Genomic DNA, 18,752 nt, shown 5'->3' on the forward strand with positions numbered 1-18,752 from the left:
ATGTTCTGTCATCATACAAGGCTTTTAAACTTACACATTCATTTTGATCGTGAAACACACCCCACTTTAGATATTGTGTACTAATCAGGCTAGGTTAAACTATGCGATGATAACAAATTACCTCCTGAATCTCCTAACATAACAGAAATATATTTGTTGATCACATTACATGTTTTATTTGGATCACTGGGGAGCTCTTTCCCACACAGTCTCTCCAGTACTTGGGCTAACGGGGAATCTGGCATCTTGTAGCTGCCTCACCTGGGACCCGAGGCCACCTGGTTGCTGCCGCAGAAGAGAGCTGCAGGGTCACATACCAACTCTTTAGCACTTTGCCCCGAAATGACACTCATGCTATTTACCTAATAAAACGTGTTTAATTTTAATTTAATTTTTATCTTCATCGAGGACATTTTTTTTTCATTGCTTTTAGAGAGAGGAAGGGAGAAAGGAAGGGAGTAGGGGAAACATCGATTGGTTGCCTCCCTGCACACATGCGGACTGGGGATTGAAGCCGCAACCTAGGAATGTGCCCTGACTGGGAATTGAACCTGCAACCTTTCAGCTATGGGACAATAACCAACCAACTAAGCCACACTGGTCAGGATAAGGTCTTTTATTTGATCACAGTGTTCTTCTGAAGTTCAGAATGATCTCTTTAGTTAGGTCCAGTTTTGTTAGCCTTTGTTTATGTGTTAGCATTCTTAAGATGTAGACGAAAGAATCAACTCCAAGTCATTTAAATGAGACGGGGTTTATAAAGGGAGATTTGAAAGTCTAAGCAGTCATTGGAAAGGCAGGAGGAACAGGTTCTAGGTTCTAGGTCAAGTCACCACCAATCCCAGAACCAAACTGTCTTCCTGGCAATGGGGACACTGCTGCTCCTACTGCCATCCCCAGAACCATGGCACTGAAACCACTCGTGCCAGCAGAAGGGATATCTGGGCCCTGTCTGTTCTTCAGGTAGTTTCTGACAGGAGCAAATGAAGGCAGAAACTGAATTATGGCGACTCACCCTAGATTCAGAAAGAGGCAAGGGAGATTAGGATATTTTAAGTTTTAGCATTTACTTCTGGAAGACAGAATTCACATTGTGGAGAACTAGAAAAATGTGGAGTAGCTTTTTCCAAAGATTTGGGACTGCTATGAATCACAGATATGTACTATACTTTCTTTTATAGATCTCATTTTCTTTGTACAATGCTTGTTAATTTTTTTTCTATTACAGAAGTAATATAACCAGAGATATGAAGGAAGCACTCACATTGCCACCTCTCTAACACAGCTACTCTTATTATTTTGGTATATTTCCTTTTTGCCATTTTCTGTGCAGAATTCTTTTTCTGTAAAATTATGTGACAATGAATACTGATTTCCTAGTGAAATATTCGCAGGCAAATGTCTCCCCCATGGTGCCACATTATCTTCGAGATCATGAATTTCAATGGCTGTGCAATACTGCCGACAAGTTGGAATGGCTTTGCTATGTAAATTTACTATGTAAATATAAGTTCTCTGATTACAGTTGTAAACTGATTCTTTCATTTATACTGCAATTACGTCAACATCTTAATAGTTACCTTATTTTGAAGTTTTCATCAAGATGTTTGACCTCCCAGAGACACAGTCTAAGACTCAATGTAGATAGGGAAGGAAGTGTGAAGTTTTTAGGCAATTGTTTCATTTAAGTACAGAAACATAATCTTTACTCTTTAGAAAAAGGGACTTTTAATGTGTGTATCCATGCTGGCAGTCAGTCTTACTTTATATAATCATTTTTTAAAAAATTCCAGATAACTGTTCCATTATTCATTTGCTTATGTCATCATAGATGTTATGTGATTTCCAACTACTATATACAGCAAAACCCAATTTTGTTAAATAGTTCCCCCCCAAAAAAGTCACACGCACTGCAGCCTTAAGAAAAACTCATTCATTCATTTGAAATGTTTGTACTCAACACTCATTCTTCCAAAGAACTCCGTTATACACAACAAAATAAATAACATGATTCCTGCCTTGGAGAGGTTTCTAATCTCTGATCGGGATCTTTTTTCTCTAAAGCAACAGTATGCTGTGTTGCCTTTTACGTTATATTTAAAGGCACCAAAAGAACATTGGATCGATAGTCAGGGGACTAGAGTTTTATCCGCAGGTCTAGTGCCTTGTGAGTTTTGACAAGTTACCCAAATTCTGGAGCTCAGTTTCCTCACCTGTGAAGGGAAATGATTAGACTGGGTGAGAGCTCAGATTTCTCAGTGCTAACATCCTAAAAATAGGTGAGAAATTCCACAGGCTACCAGTGGTTGTCTATAAAAAAATAGAATAATTATATATATTTATTAGACACAGGTATATTTATATACTCAGACATATGAATGATATTTGCTTTGGAAAAACTTATAAAATGGGTATGCTGTATAAAATGCATGAAGTACTAATATAATCTTCAAATCTATCATGAAAAGAACAATTACCCCTGCAAAGTCATCTATAACACTTGTAGTGTGGAAGTCTTGATATCTTTGGATTCCTTAGAAGTGCTAATGAACCACTCGGTGCAATTCTTTCGAATGGGATCATTTAGGTACAAGATCCTGCTTAGGGACAGGATTCAGCTGAAAGAGAATAGTTGCTGTTTGTAAGTGCCTGATGGACAGCCACCCTCAGAATAAGGTACTTTTCCAAAAGAAATCCCATTTAACCCTCACAGCAGCCCTTACAGGGAGGTATTACTATTTGCTTTACAGATGAGGAAATCCTGCAAAGCCATCCAGTGAGCTGTGGGCAGAGCGGCAGATCCAGTTTTTCAACCCAGGTCTGTCTGACTCCAAAGTCCATGCTCCTTCCATTCCAACCTATTTTGTAGATCTTCGTCACCAGACCTAATTAATATTGATATTCCCCCTTATGATAATAGTCATATCTTATTTGAACTAATTTCTCATATCCTGATGTGGTCAAAACCAGTAAATTTTCCAAATGAAGTTTAAAATCTAGTCTTAATTAAAATCTAGTCTCATTTAAACACACACACACACCTGCATGTGTACTGGCATTAATAGAAAGCATCATTATTAAGGGCATAAATAATTCCTTTTATGTTCTTTCTTTCCCGTGGATCTTTCTAAAATGAGGTAAAGAAGAATTTTCCCCCGAGCCCCTAGATGCTCAAGAACATTTGAGTCAATGTTTCTTTCTGAATCTCAGTCATTCTCAGATGAACCTCAGAGTAGCTTCTTTGGAAGGATACCTCATTTGTAATCATTATTACTTAGCGTGCAACTGCTACATACAACTTGCAAAGCTTTTTACAATTATTGTCTAATAAATACTTCCAAGAGCTTCTGGGGAGACCAGTATTTTATAGGAGATTTACCTGGCCAGAGTGACACAGGGACTTGCCACAGACACAGCCAAAGGAAAGCCGAAGCAGTCCTAGTTGTCAGGACAGAAACGCTGATCCTTGAGTGAAACCGTTTAACAGTGGCACCAATCCTGGAACTGCAGAAAGCCCACTTTGCAAAGGAATCAGTGATAGAGGTGCCTTTAAAAAAATCTAGTTTCCAATTTACTACTCGGAATTGATTCAGCTTTTTTCCAGTTACCTTGAAATCAAGTGTTTACCCTCGAGTTAACCGATTGAGCTTTTCATTCTTATCTTTAATTTTTGGTCCTGATTTCAAAAGGACAGAAACAATGCTATTTTATGTCATAGGCTTTCTCGTGATCTTTTTGTATTGCTTTAAAAATTTTTTAATAGTCTTGTATTAAATAAGGCTTGATGCTAAGTAAGAAGTGTGAGAGAGGGGTTGCCACTCTCTCCATAAACAGAAATCCTCTTGTGTTTGACTTCTGGCCAGATCCACCTGAACATGGGTCCCTGTTATTAAATCGGTATTTTCTCATCCATTTTACTGTTCACTCTTGGCAAGAGGAGCTTTTGTCTTTTAACCTTTCTGATGATTGAGCTGAATGTCTTTGGTTTGGATGAAAAATTATATAGTTAAGAGAAGGCAATAAATTTTTGCTATATGGTTACTAAATAAGATTGTGGTATTTTATATTTAATTTCATGATGCTTTGGATTTGTCGTTAATAAGCAGACTCTCCAGGATCACATTATAAATGAAATGCTAACTTTATTTAAAATTTTATATTAGGTCATATGATAATTTGACAATAATTTTGATAGCTACAAAGGAAATGAAACACCAGCAAGATTTATGTAAGAAGCTGTGTCATCCTGTACATTTAGAATCAGAAAAATAAAACTCTAGTAACAAAAGCAATAGTATGTTTTATTAGGTAAAATCTGAACAATAATCTTTAGATCAATTTTTTGGTAATTTTACAGATGGATATTTAGCAATTTCTCTGAAATATAGTTTAGAAATTTTGGAAGACACAGAGTTTCATTACTTGACAATTACTAGCAGCCCCCTTTGTAATTGATTTTTCTCTGAACTGTCCTTAAAGGATGTTTTGTTAAAATTAATTATGATGATATTTTATTTAGTTTTATTTAATTTTCTGAGTGTAATTACCTATTTAAAATACTTATGTAAGGTCATATTTCCTGGGAAATCAGAACACATGGAAATAAATTTATGCAGCTGAGAAACTTAAATGTGTATCTGAAATGTGCATAACCCTAAATTCAAACATTTCTGTTTGATGGCTCTCGTGTGATGAATATTAGTCTTTATAGAATGAATTGGGAAAAACTGTATTATGAAAGTGATGTTTCTGCTACCAGATTAGTTAACTGACTCATTTCTTGGCAGAGGGAGTAAGCTGTCCATGGGAGTAGTCACTAGACTGGGGACAGAATTGATTGTCCTGTTGGTGATGAGTCACTAATGTCTGGTATCGGGTTCTCGCCCATAAAATGTTCTGACATTTTTAGACTTAGGTGGATGGTGAACATTTAAGTACCTAGAAAATGCTTTGAAGGTTGCAAGTTCTTAATGTTATTAGGTTACAATATACTGAGTAAAAAGATATTAAAAAACTGCTCACTCATTACTGTCATGCTTGAATGGATTTCCTAGGATTGGGAAACTTAGCTAAATATAGAGCCCGGTTGCTGGCATTCAGAGGAAAACTACTATGTTAGACTCACTGAGCAACAGTATGTCAGTGTCTAATGTAGCCTGGGTGTAGAATTACATCCTCGACTTGACTTGACTTGTGGTGTCTTTCAAAATGGTCCTATGGAGATTTTATGACATTTCATTTTTAACTTGGAATTATTTATTTTTAATGTTACTTTCACTCCCATCCAATACTTAAGGGCAGGGAGACATTCGCTTAAATCCAACCACAGAAATGTAAACTGTTCCACTATATACTGTGACTCCTATTATCAGTGATCTGATTACACTGTCGCTGATTGTTGGGAGCTACAGTCTTTAGCTGACTTGGTTACATGGATTTCACTGTGACTTTTTCTCTCTAAACCACCAGAATACCTTTGTCAGTAGCCCTTCTGAGAATAGCCAAAGTAAAACTAACAAACAAACATAAAGCCTCACAATCCTGAATATTAGCAGGCACATAAAATTACAATTAATAAAGTCTCTGCCAGGCCCCAAATGCTGTAATTCTGCAATTTAAAGGGGGAGGGGGGAGCTCTCCTGGCACTTTCTACTTGTCCTGCTCAGTGGATGCACACAGGGTAGACCTGTTGCTACTTTGCAATTTTTTCATCGTTCCAATCACTTCATTGTGAGGTGTGGGTGTTTTGAGGAGAGACCTGAGACATTGAGGCTGCCCACGAAGGCAGTGGGGGGCCAGGGCGGAAAGGAGTTTTATTTCCAGGTGGAAGAAAGCAGCAGGGCCTAGGTTAGGGTGAGGCAGTGCGGCACCTGGGATGGAAAATCTGGAGGCATCTGCTCTCAGGGGCAGCCTGAGAGGGAGTGCCTCCTGGAATTCAGTACCCCAGGAACCCAGTCCTGGGAAGAGGTTGTAGCAAGGTCTATGCCAGGGAGAAGCCAACCAGCCGCAAACCTGGGGACCTCCAGGCTGGCGGTGTGAGTTGGAGAAGCCAATCAAACCAGATGAAGAGCTAGATGGAGAAGTTGTGTCCTGTTGTTCACTGCCCCTGGATTTAGGGACTAGATTCCAGCGGTGCCACAACTCTAAAGGCCCCCACCGATTTCCTGCTTGTTCAGGAGCACCCACAAAGAGGAAGGAACTGTTAATTCTAGAGGTCAACATGGGCACAGCAGAGAAGAAATAAGGTGTTGGGGGTGGGGGAGGAGAAAGCAAGGTCAGAATCAACTGAGTACACAAAGGCCGGGCCACGGGGTTTTTCCTATGTCAACATTCCGTCTGCGGGGCTGGGCATGGGGCTTGGCAGAGGCCACTCTAACCGACAGTTCTAAAGCCCTGGCTGCACTTTGAGAAACTGTTTCACCCTTTCAGTAGTTAGTGCTCTGCTTTGCACAGAGTCCAGGATCGACAGACCTGTTTTCATTTCACAAAACTGAACTTAAAAATCTAGAACTGAACTTTAATGTCTGTTTCAAGCTCTCATTTTTTCCTGATAGCAGACATATAGTCAGTAGATTGCAGATAAGCTTACTTCTGTTATTTTTTTATAAAATTATTATTTCTGTTAAAGTCTCTGCATTCAGAACTTCCCCTTTCTTGCCATCTCCCTGGAGTGGCATCTAAGTTCTAGGGAACGTGGGCTGGAGTGTTGGGTTCCTGTCCTGGCTGGAATTCACTGCTTCTGTCCGCGTTCCCAGCGTCTCCAGGCGGCAGTCCAGCACTCGCAGCAACCCTCTCCCGACTGTGGTGATTCTCCCTGAGCCACATCATCACTCGTCTGAGGGACCAGCAAGCCGGTGTCCACCTGGGCCATTCCGGAGACATGAGGGGAAGTGGAAGACTTGGGGGCTGTCACAGACGGATGTGGGTTCCTGCTTACACTGGCCGCACCTGAGAAGTGAGCGCAGGCCCCTCTGCTCTCAGATCCCTACACCTGCCGGAGGGTTCGCCAGTTACTGTGGCTCCTCCTCCGCCCCCACACCGGGGCCTCTGCCTATCTTTTGTGTTCTTTTTTTTCCTCTTTTCTCCTTCTCCTTCTCCTTCTCCTTCTCCTCCTTCTTCGTTTTTTTCCCTTTTTTTCCCCAGCCATATCTGAGCCACTTTCCTTTGTTCTCTCTCTTTAAAAAAATATTTATTTATTTTTTAGAGAGAAGGGGAGGGAGGGAAAAAGAGAGGGAGAGGAACACTGATGTCAGAGAGAACCTGAATCAGCTGCCTCTCGTTCGTTCTCCCACTGGGGACCAAACCCGCAACCTAGGCATGTGCCCTGACCTTTTGCTTTAGGGGACAACGCCCAACCACTGAGCCATGCTGGCCAGGGCTGTCTCTCTCTCTTACATGAACTTATTTCTTTTCAGCTTATTTAGCACTACACTGTCTAATATAGTAGCCACTGGTGACGTGTGGGATAGGGGTTCATGGAAGTGATGTTATACTAACTGTACTATTTTAGAATTTGCTTCCCCCCACCCTCCCCCATTACTAGTACCTCTTAGCAAGCTTTCCTTATAAATGCACAAATTGTTCATTATTTTCTTTGTGCTGGGCAGTATTACATGGTTTGGGACATTATTTACTCTGCCTCCTCGGGTCAACCAGCATAAACTAGGCTGTACAACAGTAACAAACTTAGCATCTTGGTAGTTTATAACAAGGACTATTTGTCCCTCAGTATTTTACAGTTTCTACTGCTAATGAGAATGGGATCTTTCTCAGTTATTGCTTGCTAAGAGGAATGCTACTTATCTTTGTGTGTTGATCTCGTGTCTGCCTACAGTGTAAGTCTTGATTTGTCATCCAGTTCTGTGGGTCTTCTAGGTAAACAGTCACATCATCTGCAAATTTTCTTGCCTTTCCCTCTGACTTGGGACTCTTGGATGACTATCTTATATTTTTGGGCTCCCTGGGTGCTACTCAAATTCATATCGCATGACTTTTCTATACGACGAACTTCCTTGTTTGGTATCCTGGATCACAGCTGAGATAAGCCCTTCCTCTTTCCTTAGTGAAGCCAGGCAAGTCTCAGTTGGCCTCTATTAGGTGACCACAGGGCCTACTAGTTTTTCCGGGACAGTCCTGCTTTCTGTCATACTCACGATAAGTACCCCTTCTGCTTTCAGAGCTCTCCAAGTTGGGATGGTAAATGATGTGAGCGCCTATGCAGGAGCCACACTTGCTTGGCACAGAACTGCAGTCTCCTCTCCTTATTCCTCTGCCGCTACACTTCTCAACTCCAGAGCTGTGAAACTGCTTCTGGTTTCCTGGACTCAACTTGCTATTTCAGCCTTCTTTTTAATGACTCCTGTGCTTCCTTGAGATCTTGTTACCTTATGTATAGCAATATCCATGCCGTGTTGGTGTCTGTCTCCTTCTTAGACTATTAGTTCGTTGACAATGGAGCCTGTTTTGATTACATCCATATTGCCAGTGTCTTTATTATTTCCAGGCATATTACATGCTCAATACAAGTTGGATAAATGAATGAATGAAGCATGTCAAAATTATATATGTACATAAACAAGGACAGGAAGAAAATAGACAAAAATGAAATCCATGATCACATTAGATTTTTAGATGTTCGGATGATTAAAAAATTTTAAATATTGTTTTTAAACAAAATTTTTATTTCTTAAAATAGCAGCATTGTATATAGAGTACTTTTGAAAGATTAAAAAAACAGTTCAACCCTCAGTTACTTGTTAAAAGGTAAACTGTTATTCTGAACACAGCAGACAGACAGGGCTGGCCACTTAGTGTGTATTCAATAAATGTTGGATGAATAGTTACAGATTTATCATGAGTTAGAAGAGAAATGAGAAACTATAAAGAATGGAGATCTCTGCAAACCTATGGTTTGCATCATTATTTAGCAGAAGTGTAAAGGAAATCAGTTAGGTGAGGGTGGTCAGGTGGCGCCACCCAGTTCTTTGGAGCCCCTGGTTGCTGGCTGGGTAGACATTCAGAGAATTCTATATATAAATTATAAATCTCCATTTTCACCAAGGCAAAGAGTATTACTGCCCTTTTGGGGTTCCAGATAGTTCCCAGACTGCCCCTTCGCTGTTGTATTGTCTCCTTGTTCACTTTAATCTTGTTTGGGGGAGAGGGAATAGCAGTGTTTGGGTGCTGGGAAGGAGGTCCAGCATACAGTAATTTATTCCGCCAGAGGAATACTCCGATGATAATCATCAAATTGTTTCTTGTCTGCAAAAGGTTAAGAATTGCAAGTATTTTTAAATGTTAGCCAATATATAAAACTTGTAGGAGGAGAGAAAGAAAATTTTCACCAATAATGTGCCAGGTTCTGTGAAATGTTTTTCACATTTACTTCATATAACATAAGTAATTATTACAACATCCTTGATTTTATCACCATTCAACACTTGCCAGAGGCTAGATTTGAATTCAGATCCAATGATTTACCATGTGACAAGTAAAGTTCTTTGCCTTTGGTGATGAAGTGTTGGTTCTGTCCTGGAAAAATGGTGCTTGGAAAAGCTTTGTAGGTTGGAATATATCATTCTTCACAGCTTCAAAGAATCTCAGCTATGATAATGAGTACCTGTTGCTCAAGTTACATGTTTGAGAACAGAGTATATTTCTGACAACTGGTGTAGAAACATTTGAAGTCTGGAATTCTCACTTGCAACAAAAAATGGAAGACTAAAAATTAAGCCTAGCCTTGGTGGCGGCTACATGGGCATTTTCAATAAGTGGTAACTCATTGAGCTATACATGTATGATATTTGTGTTTTACTGTATGTATGTGAGACTTCATTTTTCTAAAAGTTTACTTTTTAAAAGGCTGGCAAAAATAAGTTATTGTAAGAAAAACAGGGTATGTTCTAAGTCTGCATAAGCTAAGCAAGCCGCATGGCCACATCCTGATTCTTTTTTATCTGTGAAAAATAACATTAGAGTAAGTTGCCACTTTCTTCCAAGAGGTAAGTTTTGATATCTTTACCTGGTCACTACATGACTGAGTTTCTAATTTCGGGCTTTTTGCCTCCCATCTCCATGGTAAGACGTTAAAGAAAATGTTTCTTTCATTCCTGTATTCCAAAACAAATTTCCTGTGCTACTCAGAGCCTGCCGGTAACTCTCACAATTCTTTTTTTTCTTTTGTATAATCTCACAGTGATTTACAAAAAAATAATACCTTGCCTTCCCTCAGGTTTGACTGAGACAAGTGAACCCATAAATGTTGTGGGACAACAGGAAAGGATGTTAAAATATTTGTAGACTTTTTCATGAAAGCAGCATGGAGAAAGTAGTTATTTTACTTCCTTTCACAGAAAAATTATTATTTCATTTGGATATCATCCTCCAGACTTTAACCCTGTTTGCTTGGCTATCCTGCAAACAAGGCAACATCGGTCAAATGGAAAACAGAGTGAAGGCACATTCATACTGACAGGAGATCTTATAAAGAACATAACCACGTTGAATTTAAAAACTAAATGGCAAACCTTTAAAAGTTTCTTTAAAAAGGTAATTTATTGAAAATGTGGAGTTGGGGTGAGCTCAAGTCAGTCAGAGTTCTTAAATTCATCTTTGGAAGTACAGTCTTACCACATGTGTAAGCTAAATTATTTCTCTACATTATTTCAGACTTTAGCCTAATTGATAGGCTCATCTCATTACATTGTTTTCAACTTATTTTGAAAATTTTCAAATCTGCAGGAGCGTTAAAAAATAGTACAATAAACACCCAATACCTCTCACTTAACTCCACCAATTATTAACTTTTACCATATTTCTGTGCGCTCTCTCTGTGTATACGTGTGTTTGATAATCAGTGGAAATTGACTTGCTGACATCAGCCCTAAGTACTTTAACATGTGTCTCTTTAGAACAAGGAGAACTTCCTATATAACCAAAATATTGTCACTATACTCAGGACATTTAACATTAGGCCCTGGCTGGGTAGCTCATTGGGTTAGAGTATCATCCAAATACGGCAAGGTTGCAGGTTAAATTCCCTAGTCAGGGCACATATAAGAATCAACCAATGAATGTATAAATAAGTGGAACAACAAACTGATGTTTCTCTCTCTCTCTAAAAATCAATAATAAAGAAAATAACTAAAATTTGACAATGATAAATAACATCATCTAATGTCCTCAATTGTCATAATTGATTTAATCATGTTTTTGGACGAAGAATCCAATCAAAGATCACACAACGTATTTAGGAAATCATGTATCTTTTAATTTAGAATATTCTTCCCCTGCTCCTTTTTTCTTTTCGCTTTTTTCTGTCTTGCATGACATGGCATACTGTTGTCTTGTAGCATGTCCTACAATCTAGATTTGTGTGATGGTTTTCTCAGGCTAGATAAACATGTTTGTAGGAAAAACAAATACATGCGCATATGCTGTGCGTTCCTGTTGTTTTCCCATATACATGTTATGTTTTCCCCTTGCTGAGTCTTTGCTCACACAGAGCATCTCTTTCATTAACACCCTTCCCCCACCACATCTATGCAAGGCTCAGTTCAGAATTTAACCTTCCCTAGATAATTCCACTAATGTCCTCCATCCTGAAATAATCTTTAAATATCCAGAATACTTTAGCTTTTTTTTTCCCTTACAGCATTTACAATTTTTTACTGTGTATTATTATTTTTGTTTATTCACACATTTTTTATCTTCCCTCCAATGAAAGCCTTCTAAGGGCTGGTCTAATTTATCTCTGACCTTCCTGGAATCTAGCAAATGGCATGTCACAAAATAGGCAATATATACTTGTTGAATGAATGAGTAGATGGATGAATAAATGAATGAAAATGTTATCTCTCTGAGATACAGTGAGTTGGTTAAAAACTTAATTTTTCTTTAAAAGGCTTGAATAATTTCTTTGTAAGTGTACTTTATGCACCCAGAATAGTTTACTTAATTTCTTAAAAAATAAAATTTTAGTTTTAGTAAAAATAAAATATGTATATTATATGCCTTGTTATAGCTATTTTAAAAATCAACTTGCTAAGCATTGAGGGAAGCCTTTCAACGCTTCCCTGTGGACAGTTTATTCTTTTGCTTTGGAAAATAGTCTTACATATTTCTTTTTGATAATTTCCTCATTTGCATATTTTGTGTTCCCTCTGGAATAAGTACTATAAGTCACGTGCTGAAACTTCTGGAATTGATCCTCTGCATCTCTTATCTTTTCTTTCATATTTTCTATCTTCTACTTTCTAAAAGATTTCCTTCCAACCTATTATTGATCTTTATTCAGATTTTTAAAATCATATTTTTAATTTTCAAGAGTTCTGTTTTTGTTTTTTGAGTGACCTTTTTAATAGCATCCATTTATTGTTTTATGTATGCAATATCTTTTTAAATCTCCATGGAAATATTAATTAAAACTTACTTTCTTCTGTTTTCTGCACTGCTCTGTTTAAACTTCCTTAAAGTGTTCTTATTTCTATCTTGGTCTTTCCCTCATTTATATTAAAGGCATTTTCTATATTAAGCATAGAAATGTCTGTGTGCAGAAAAGCTGACCCGGGATGCTGTGCATATGGGCAATGTCGCCCACTGCCAGGATGGCTGTAGGTTAATTGAATGTGGGGTTGGGCATTATGATGTGTAAACTCCCAACTGCCCAAACTCAGAGGTCTTTTTTTCTGACATCATTCAATTTCTTTAGAAAAGAACACTTCAGTTTTTTGGCTGGGGAGTACCTTCTCATTGCTGAAATGTTACTCAGCAGAGGGCTGTGAGTGTGTATGTGGGGGCTGTTCCTGCTGCAGACTTTTATGGACCCCTCTGTTTTTACCTCTTCCCTCCATAGCCTGCGCTTCAGCACCCTAAGCCTCAGCTTTATCCTGCCGCATCAGTTACCACTGTCTTCCACCCCATCCCACCTGCCAGAATTTTGTTAAAATCTCTCACCCTTTGAGGAACTTTCCTGTTTTCTTGTTATGGGTTTACATGTTGTTTTTATTTGTTTATTATTATTATTATTATATTTTAATACTCACCATAGGATATGTTTATTGATTTTCGAGAAGGAGGAAGAGGAGAGAGAGAGAGAGAGAGAGGGAGAGAGAGAGAGAGATCAGTCGGTTGCCTCCCACATGTGCCCCAACCAGGGATTAAACCCTCAGCCTAGGTACTTGGTCTTCACCTGACCGGGAATTGAACCCGTAACATTTTTGTGTACAGGACAACACTCCAACCAACTGAGCCACCCAACCAGGGCTATATGTTGTTTTTATTTCTTTACCATCATTTTGGTGGAATCTTGAGGAAGAGTGGAGATAAATACAAGGAAATATTTTTCAAGATACTGATTCCAAATAACTTAATTTGTCATCTTTAATCAGACTCTGTGCTTAATTTTAAGTGTTTGTGTTACAAACTTCCTCCTCGGTAAATCCGGTCCTGTGAGTAGAGTAAATTTTCTGCCTAGAAGGTTAAAGCAGCGATCCTGTATGTGGTTATGGGAGTAAGGGTCAGACAGCTTGGGTGGTTTGACGTTTCCTATTGAGTAATCTGGACAAGGGGAAAGTACTAAAGTTAAACATAGGGAAGTGTGAGATAAACTCCCTGTTCATGATTTCAGAAGTCTGATTACTTATTTACAACCGGGATAAGATAAATGGTCGAATAACTAGAGACGTTTTACAAACCACTTGTATTTTTAAGTTTTTCTTCTTCTGCCGAACCGTATCCCCGTGCATGCCTGAACCTTTGATTTTTTCCATAGGTTTCCAAAACCTGGGAAAGAACAAGCTGCAGCATCACCCAGGCAGGCCCCTCCTGAGTCCTACTCACTCCCCCAGAATTTCCCCCTTGAGCTACTGTGACATTGCCCAGTTACTCACCCTGCAGATTCCTCAGGATTGGCTGGGACTGCAAATAAAACACTGTTTGTCCATAGTCAAGCTGATAAGCTACAACACTAAGTACACACAGTGCCGCTGAGAATATAGTATAAAGCATGTGCTCTCTTCTTTCCGCCTAACATTTTCATGCTGGAGAGGAAACCTGGAGAGGAAGCATTGTCTCTGGACAACAATTTATTAAGGGAAAAAAGCTTAAAATGGGTCTGTTGAGTTCTAAAAACCCTAAAGGCAAGCAAGCCCAAATTCTTCTTCTGGGACTTGACTCTGCTGGGAAGTCGACTCTCCTTTACAAACTCAAGCTTGCGGAGGATACTGTGACCTTCCCAACTGTAGGTTTCAACGTGGAGATGATCGAGCTGGAAAAGAGCCTTTCACTCACGGTCTGGGATGTCGGAGGACAGAAGAAAATGAGAACCGTGTGGGGGTGTTACTGTGAGCGCACCGATGGGCTGGTGTATGTGGTGGATAGTGCGGATAAACAGCGACTGCAAGACTCCCGGCGAGAGTTTGAGCGCATTTTGAAAAATGAACACATTAAAAATGTGCCCGTTGTTCTATTAGCCAACAAACAGGATGTGCCCGGAGCGCTGACTGCCGAGGACATCACCAGAATGTTCAGAGTAAAGAAGCTCTGCTGCGACCGTAACTGGTTCGTGCAGCCCTGCTGTGCCCTCACCGGGGACGGGCTGACCGAGGGGCTCGGGAAACTCGCCGAGTTTGTGAAAAGCCACGTGAAGTCAAGAGCAGACGCTTTAGCATTCTTCAAGCAGAACTGAAGTCTAAGCGGTAAAAGACGAAGTTGAAAAGGTAATATTTTGTCTATGCCAACTGAGAAAAGCAAGTTGCTGAGATGGCAAACTTTTCCTGAGATGTTATTTCACCTAAATTAAGTTAAACAACTGAGAATAAAAGCTATAAAATATTATTTTTGGCCAGGCACTTTAGCACTGTGGGAATAATAACTGGGAATGAAAAATTTACAATTTTGTGCCTGTTGGGTGGGTCAGAAAAATCATATTTAGGACCAAATAAATTATTGCTTTATTATTTTTATATGACTACTAAGTAAACTGTCTGCTAAGAGAGTCAGAATTCTTTCAGATTGTTTTCAGCTGTTACAGGTATTAAATTTCCACCACACTCCTACATAATAGCTGGGTGATGTAAAAAAAATAAACTTTAAATTATGGAGAGGAAAAGTTTGATGCTACCATCTTGCAAATCTCAATCTACCCCATGTATAAAATTTTTCTTCTGGATTCCTGCCAGCTTTTTGAAATGTGTTGCTGGGAACTTTATACAATGAATCAAACAATGAACTCCATGTCGTTAACAGAACAGAGGCTGTGTTTTCCCATAGGGAGCAGAAGTTTGTATCTCAAAGCTCTGGGATCTGGGTAACACCTGAGAGTTTAGGGCAAGGCCTGAGGTTATAGCTCAGCTCAAGCTGCAGCCCCGAGACCTGCTTCAGTACGATTTAGTATGACAGCCATTACTTGGGAACTATGTACAGCTCACTGTACTGATCGAACAGGGGCCAGAGCCAGACTTTCCTCTCAGAGACCTTAAGATTCCCAGGGGTAATGACAGAAAGCTAATCGCTAGAATAGGGCGACCAATGCCATGTGATATAACAGGAGAGACTCTATCTGACCTGGAAAAACAGGAAGTGCTTCATGCAGGAAGTGGTATTTAAGAGAGTCCCCAACTCCTGGGGACCCCCTAAAGGTCCAGGGTGGTCACTGGAAGTTCCCATCACTGGGAGACTCTCCAGAGATGCTGTGGGGGAGGGCAGGGAGAGTGAATGAGCTAGGGATTGAATGGAATTCCCGAGAGGCTCAGAATTTCCAAGGAGGCCCTAGTACTGGCTCCTCCTCCAAAAAGGCTTTTGGGCTAGAAGCAGGCGTCAGGCGTCCACAGCAGTCCCTGGGACTCCAGCTCTTAAGGTCACAGAGGAAAATAAAGGTGTAGTAAGACAAGGGTGCCAGCCCCTGGATTCCTTTCACCGTTTTCTTCTCTCAGCCATGCTTTGTTCAGCAAAGATATGAGTTGCTACTTCTGTGCTACATGGTAGCAATTCAAATAAAAAAGTAGACATACACATAGTAATAGTTACCATTGAATACTTGTGTGTGCCGGGCATTGTGCTAAACACTTTCATACATCCTCTCATTTAATGTTCACAACTGCCCTGAGAGGAATCAGTGTTACCTCAATTTTACACGTGAGAGGACGGAGACTACACAAGGTCAGACAACAGGAACAACCACAAGAAGAGACGGTGTTTTAACTGAGGGGCGGCAGAGCCAAGATTCAGATTCGTACGTGCGACTTCCAGGCCCGTGCTGCAAATTGCCGTGATACTGTTTTATCAACTAGGTGTGGTCTCTGTCTTCAATGAGCTTACAGCACACAATTAAGAATAAACCCAGACGAGATCTGGCGCGTTCAATAGAATGGAAGGGAAGATAAAGTGCTTCTCAGATAAGGTCAAGTTAAAGAAGCTCATCATCACCAAGCCCTTATTATATGAAATGTTAAAGGGAGTTACCTAAGAAAAAGAAGATCAAAAATAGGAAGAGTAAAAATGACAGCAAACTCACAGTTATTAACGACCACACCTAAAACAAAAACGAGAGCAAACTAGGCAAACAACTAGAACATGAGGGTTGTCAATAAGGGAGTGGGAGGGGGAGAGGGGGGTAAAGGGTACAGAGAATAAGTAGCATAGATGATAGGTGGAAAATAGACAGGGGGAGGGTAGGAATAGTGCAGGAAATGTAGAAGCCAGGGAACTTATAGGTATGACCCATGGACATGAACTATGGGGGGGGAATGTGGGAGGGAGGGGGGTGGGCAGGATGGAGTGGAGTGGGGGGGGAATGGGACAACTGTAATAGCATAATCAATAAATATATTTTAAAAAATTTAAAAAAGAATAAACCCAGGCTAAATTAAAAATTGCGCTACCACATGATCCAGCAATCCCACATTTGGGTATACAGCCAAAGACAATGAAATCACTATCTCAAAGAGGCATCTCTACTCCCTTGTTCAGTGCAGCATTATTTACAACAGCCCAGACCGGGAAACAACCCAAGTGTCTGCTGATGGATGAACAGATAAAGAGAATGTGGTATGTATGCACAATGGAATATTATTCAGCCACAAAAAGATGGAAATCCTGCCATTTGCATTGATACGGATAAACCTGGAGGGCGTTATGCCAAGGGAAATAAGCCAGAGAGAGAAAGACAAATACTGTATGATCTCACTTATATGTAGAACCTAAAAAGCCAAATTCATAGACACAGAGAGTAGATGGGTGGGTGCCAGGAGCTTAGAGGTGGGGGAGGTGGGGGGCGGCTGCTCAAAGTGTACACATTTGCTATTGGATGGGTAAGTTCTGAGGGCCTAATGTACAGCATGGTGACCATAGTTAACAGTACTGTGTCGTGTATTGAAATTTGCTAAGAGAATATATTTTAAGCATTCTCACACAAAAAAGTAACCATGTGAGGGGATGTTAGTTAACTCAAGTGTAGGAATCCTTTTACAATGTATAGCAAATCAGGTTGTATTCTTTAATATATTATTATATATGCAACATATAATATATTTTATCAATTATACTTCAATAAATCTGGAGGGGGGGGCAAAGACTAAATCCAGGACAACACATATTACTATTATAATAAGAAGTTTCTTTGAAAAAACAAGCCAGGCAGAATAAATTGAGTGTAATGACAGAGATACAAGAAAAACACTGAAAGTCTCTGGCAAAAAGAGTTTCTGATTTCAGGAAGAGCTCAGGGGAGTAGCAATGTTAAATGCTTCATAGCAGAGTTTTCCCGAAGGTTCACAAAGTGATTAAATCTCAAAAATTTATTTAAAAAAAATGCACCATCCTTTAACGTTTCCCTATGTGTTTTTTAAATCCTCTTAGTCTTAAAGTTAGGAGTCACTAATCGATGTCTATAGAAAATTTCTAAATATCGAACAGAAAATGTGTCCTGGTATCCTGAGATTTTGGTACTTTGAGTTGCTAAGTCAAGCCCTTTGTGGCCCGGTCTTAGCATAGTATAAAATTCAGAGAAAACAGTCCCCCCAAACACTGAAAGCAATGAAAACCTTCACTTCAGAAAGCTCTGGGTGAGTGTGGTGGGTGTAGGGGTCAGATACACACTTAATGTAGAGCAAAACTTACAAAGCAGCTCTTTCTGTCTGTCAGTTCAACATCCCTCTCCACACAGCGGCTATCCCTCAAAATCTCTACTAATATTTTCTCAGAAACTTGAACAGTCTCCTGCCTTTTTTCTTTTCTTCCCTGGGGTCCAATTTATTTTATCCCATCAGTCATTTGCTTTCTTTTCAATGTAAATTTTACCAGTCTTTCCCTCCTGCTTTCCCTGGCACATTCCCCTCCAACACACACACACACACACACACACACACACACACACACACACATTTGTGCACTCTTCGTTCTCATCTACTAGGAAAGCCCAAAACTGAAGGAGGGGACAAAGTTTAGGTGGACGATAGCAAAATGTTGCTTAGTAGGTGAGAAGAAAGAGATTGTGAAGGTTCATGCCTTCCTATTTATTATTGTTATACATTCTGTTCTCTGTTATTTATATGTAAGAAAGCAAAACTTTTATCAAAATGGCACACTGCCATGGATGTACAGCGACCAAAAGCAGAACACTTCTGAAATGTTCCTTGGTTAAAGATTTAGAGTCTAAAAGAAAATATCAGTTAAGTATTTCTATCTAATGTTCTAAGTATCCCCAGATGGAAAAAAAATCCCTACAGGGATAAGAAAAAAGAATGGCAAATAAA

General features: G+C 39.6%; 1 protein-coding gene across 4 annotated transcripts in view; it reads left to right on the forward strand.

Annotated features, from left to right (window-relative positions):
• The window catches only part of ARL14 (ARF like GTPase 14), a 74,486-nt gene that overhangs the window by 44,298 nt on the left and 11,436 nt on the right, over positions 1-18,752 (forward strand). For 2 of the 4 annotated variants that reach the window (XR_008426115.2, XR_008426117.1), the window contains exon 3: positions 13,772-14,717. Coding sequence is in view for 1 of the 4 variants with exons in the window: in XM_045197478.3 (XP_045053413.2) it covers positions 14,108-14,686 (579 nt within the window). In the remaining 3 variants the exon portion in view is untranslated. Of the gene's footprint in view, positions 1-6,755; positions 6,956-13,771; positions 14,718-16,892; positions 17,021-18,752 lie in introns of those variants that run through there. The other 2 variants (XR_008426116.2, XM_045197478.3) reach the window with 2 other exon arrangements.

The sequence above is a fragment of the Desmodus rotundus genome, chromosome 2 (genome assembly GCF_022682495.2).
Source record: "Desmodus rotundus isolate HL8 chromosome 2, HLdesRot8A.1, whole genome shotgun sequence".
Taxonomy (NCBI): Eukaryota; Metazoa; Chordata; class Mammalia; order Chiroptera; family Phyllostomidae; genus Desmodus; species Desmodus rotundus.